The 4,886-nt window shown below is 49.3% G+C and overlaps 1 protein-coding gene across 1 annotated transcript; it reads right to left on the reverse strand.

Annotated features, from left to right (window-relative positions):
- Position 1: 1 nt before the first annotated feature.
- On the reverse strand, positions 2-1,118 carry EAH_00063280 (hypothetical protein; the record flags this gene model as incomplete). The annotated part of the gene is made up of 1 exon (XM_013393138.1): positions 2-1,118. A coding segment is annotated over one exon (1,117 nt), but the record flags the coding sequence as incomplete, so codon positions are not given.
- Positions 1,119-4,886: the final 3,768 nt, after the last annotated feature.

Here is a 4,886-nt window from a genome sequence, read left to right on the forward strand (position 1 = left end):
CCGCTCAGAGAAGTGCCCCCTTCGAACGATGTAGGTGCGGCAGCACTTGAGTGCGCCTCTTCGTCGTCTTCGTCGTTGGATGACTCCTCGCTTGTACGTTGCAATTCACTAGAAGACGGGCGTGAAGGCATTTCCTTCGTGGGGTCAAGTAGCCACGCATCCAGAGAGAGGCCTGCTTCGTCTGCAGCCAACACTTCCTCTATGTATTGTTCCAGAGGATGACTATGCGTTTGGTCATTGTTCACCAGTTGAGAATGCTGTTGGGTGGGTGAGAATTGCGAATCGTGCGACAGTGTGCTGGCCTGCAAGACGCGCGACCCCTCACGAGACTTAGTTGCTTCTGAAGATGGGACCGATGAACCTGAGGGCCCCAGGAGGCCCTCCAAAAAATGTTGCGCCATTACTCCGCTCAGAGAAGTGCCCCCTTCGAACGATGTAGGTGCGGCAGCACTTGAGTGCGCCTCTCCGTCGTCTTCGTCGTTGGATGACTCCTCGCTTGTACGTTGCAATTCACTAGAAGCCGGGCGTGAAGGCATTTCCTTCGTGGGGTCAAGTAGCCACGCATCCAGAGAGAGGCCTGCTTCGTCTGCAGCCAACACTTCCTCTATGTATTGCTCCAGAAGTTGGTATGATTTCAGGTGGGAAGAACCCGCCCCTCGGTTGTCCAGAGGATCCAGGCTAAGTGTTGGCAGGTTTTCTGGTAGCTTCTGAAGATCCCTTGACTCCTCTCCTTCCCTTTCCCCCAGTCTCACACAATACTCATCATTTTCGTCAGCAAACGGTCCATATGGATCTTCCTCCCTTTCCCGCTTTCGGTGTGCAATGCAGCGTGCTTCACCAACGTCCGGTTTCGTAAGTTCAGGAGATTCTGTCGGACGAGTGGAAATCCTCTCTTCAAGTACTTGCGACTCGCATATGTATCCTAGAGTACGTGTAGATGAGTCATCGTACTTAGCTTCCTCCTTGTCAGCTAGCCTACGCGTAGTTGAAGTTCCTAGACTCTGCTTCACACTGGGCACAACGACGCAACAAGATACAAGGAAGAGGACAGCCACGACTGAGGCAATTGTAGCGAAGCCTACAATACACGAAACTCCTCTACGGCTCGGGTTCGCCATGCTTGGCAACGTGTACTCCCCATCTGCATGAGCCTCTGTTCCTCGCCCCGTCAGTTGCAGGAACCAAAGGTCGGGCCGATCGTCCCCACCGTACCTCAACGGCCACAAGCCCAGCATTTATTGTTATTATTGGAGCAATCTTTTAAAAATGCTACTCGAACATATCTGCAAAGTAGGCGGTGCCAAGTAGTCAATATGCTCCCTCAGACACAGCAGGATAGACCCAACTACGGTCCGGTCCACTGGGCAGCATCCAGTGCCCCCCATGGGACACGCAGCTTACGTCCAGTGAAGCCTAAAATTAAGAAGACTAACCCATTTTTGTTAAAGATTCAGGGATCCTTAGCGCGCGCTCTCGTTGGCAAACGCTTTTTGACACTCTTTAAGCAAGCCCCTACTTGTCCCGTGCACAACAGAGACGCCCGCGAACTGTTTTAGAGTGCAGAACAAAACAACCTTGGCATGTCTAAATAAAAGTGTGTTATACTGCTTGGAAAAAGCAAGCCATCCGATATGGTCGCATGTGGGGTTGGGTTGCAAGGCTTGGCTTGCAGATGCAGCAAGGGGTATATTGCAATCCATGAAATGCCCCGTCCTATTCGCATCAGCTGCAGGCCCCTGTGCCACTTTGGCTAGGGCACCCGAAGACGCCTGGACAGGATATCAGTTGCTTTTTGGAATCTTGTATCTTGATTGGCTCTATTCAGCTCACGAGCGCCAAGGTTGAGGGTTCTCGTTGCACGTGGAAGCACCACGTGGTAGGTCGGCAGGCCAGAGAAGCGAAAGGTATCCATAGGGATGGGCTTTACAGCACTGACTCGTCGTGAGGGTCCTATGCAAAAAAGTCCATCCATTCTTCCTTAAATCTGTTTTGACCTTCTTCTACTATCGCGTGATGGTTATTGATGAATCAGTTGTAGTGACGCTCTCTGCTGCTATGCATTCCTACCTACTAGTAGCTACTAGATGCACACCTATATAATACATAAACGCTACGCTCAACGTATAATCCTTCATGTAACCCAGAATCTCAAAGAACAGTCTCTAATTTATTTACAAGCCCTATCTTCTTCAAGAAAGGCGCGTGATAATTATTCGGACTTCCCGCTTATATCCAGAAGTTCAGCGCCTCGCCTGCAATGTCAACCTCACGAAAGGCCAAGACCCTGGGTTGCTGCCGGGCAGTCTTAGCGTGATGGCTTTATTTCGCATCGAAAGTGACTTGATTTATTGAAAGTGACTTGATTTATTTCTAATAAGACAATATTTCCATTCTTTCAGTCAGATGGACCTCTAGAGGTCCAATGCGAGTATCATTGTGGTGCTTGCGCACTTCATCGGCGTTCTGGGGAAGCGACTTACTCCTGCTTTTCATTGGACCAGATGCAGTATCCATTGCTCATCCACATGAGAAGCGAAGATAATAAGGAGTGCCTCGACTTTTCCAACCGTCCAGATGTGACGGGCTTCCCACTGCGAAGGCAATGCAGGAACTTATCACCACTGCGGATATGCATTTCCGTGTTCAAAACGCACCAAAAGTGGTACTGGTGTTATTTGACATCATGGTCATTAGAAGGAGAAGCATGGTAACGACTGCCGCATCTAAGCAAGGAGCCACATTTCCGGAGCCCATCCGAATAGAGGTTTTCCTGCAAGCGCTGCTGTGTGGGTTTATATCTAGGCCGGTAATAAGACAAGCTATGACTTAATCAAGACAAATTGACCAACGGAAATTATCGATGAACCCCTGTTTCGAGAATTATCAGTATTTGGTGAACACAAGTGGACTTTGTCAATGACTCATGGCACACTTTCCACCTGCAAAGTAGCAACGGGTACGTGGCCGGGCTGCGGAGCGGGATACACGGGTTAAAGGAGGAAATTGGAGTAAACAATGGAGTACTCACGCATGGAAGAGGGAAAAAGCGCCACTGCCAGCGCCCTAGCTGAGAGGAGAAGAGGAAATATCGGAAGTGACCCCGATGTAAAGCCTATGAGCATTAGCTTGGTGAATACCAGCTATGCTCGGAGAAAAACAAGCACGGAAGTCGGCGAATTCGGCACTTAGCATGCCTAAAGGAAGCACCAAGTGGCGCAGCTGCCTGCTTCCTTTGCAACAAACAACTCCACCGGGCTGGGAATTACACGAACGTGAAAACAGCTAAGGAATTGAGAAAGCAAGACTTCGAGCAGCGCCAAGACCGGAACCAACAAAAAGGTCAGGGGTAAGCCCTGCCTTCCACGCGGGAGAGTGATGAAGCCAACAGAGGTGACAGCCGCACCTGCAGGTCCCCCACGTGCCAACTCGGTCTTCACCCACATCTGCATTCAGGCCGAGTTGCAAGTGTCATTTGACAAAGGAAACGGAGTGGGTTTGATATCTGAAGCAGCAGTGGGGACGTGCCGCCTACCTGTCCAATAACTGGCATTTGCCTTCAATTCTCCCCCAATGGCAGATGGGCGACGAGAAGCGGCGAAAATATAGGCAATATAGGGCCCCTACTCAGGGATGGCTCTTATCGAAGCACGATTGCTTTCTTTTATCGAAGTACCACGATATAATCCTTGGCATTCCATGGGTGAATTAGTGGATACCGTTCATGAGGCCTCTGGTGTAGTGCACAGGAACATCAATACAATGATACTCTAACTGGAGATAAAGAGGACTATCCGGCAGAGAGAGTACAAGCAATATATTATTAGAATAAATCAAGTTACTTTAAACAGGAAATAAGGATAAAAGGCTAGGAGAACTAGGCAGCTACCTAGGTTCTGGGGCAAGCTGTGAGACTGACACTATGGAGAACTGAGCCCGGTTTGGTCCGCACGTGCGACTCTAACTGGCTATGGCCGATCTAGTTAGCTATCTACACAACCTAGCTACCAAATACACCTCAGAAACGAGAGAACCCCCAAAACCGTGGGAGTTTCCACGTTACGAGAAGAACTCTGTTCTTACCATCCCGCGGCGAGGACGACTGTAGCATCATCTGAGCCACTGCCAGCCATAAAACCAGGATGCACTGCCTAGTGCCTCTACCCTGTAGCCGGTTTTGATATTAAACACGGTTTCCTCTTTTAGCTTATTTATACGCATTTTGTTTCAAATTATCCGGCATCTGGAGAGCTTTCCGGCGCACCATTGTAGTGCTGCGCGCCACATCCACTGTAGTTGAAGCGTTGACCGGCAAGGGGACCGCATCGGCAGAAGAATTACTTTTCCTCCTCCTTTGAGAGGATTGGACCAGCATACGACTAGTAGACATCTCTTTGACATTATAGGGTTATATCAAGGGTAATGCGCTGATTTTAGCGTGTATATATCGGGTGTGCACCTAAATAGGAATACATAAGACCGAATGAAAGTGGCAGCAGACAGCCCTGATCACTGCGTCTCGAAGCCATTGTTGAGACCTATGTGCTGGGAGCCAATAGGACATTCCGCCTCGTACACTTCCTAAGAGCATTTGCACCCTGTACGGTAGGAGGAGTTAAATCACTATTCAGGGAAGGAAGGAGAGAGGATGCTCCCAACACGTGCACAGATACGGTGTAGTGAACAGCTGGCCTACGCTGTCACTACGATAGATCCCTAGGTTAGACAGAATAGGTGCACACACTATATCCAGACACCAAAATCTATGATTCTCGCTGCAACCACTAACTAACACAATCAACAACCAAATATACGATAGAGTTCCTAATATTGTTCAGAGAGAAAAGCCAGAACAATAGAACTGATGGCCGACCCTCGCCTAAGGCGTG

Source organism: Eimeria acervulina, genomic scaffold (genome assembly GCF_000499425.1).
Source record: "Eimeria acervulina Houghton genomic scaffold, Eah_scaff1806, whole genome shotgun sequence".
In the NCBI taxonomy this organism is placed as follows: domain Eukaryota; phylum Apicomplexa; class Conoidasida; order Eucoccidiorida; family Eimeriidae; genus Eimeria; species Eimeria acervulina.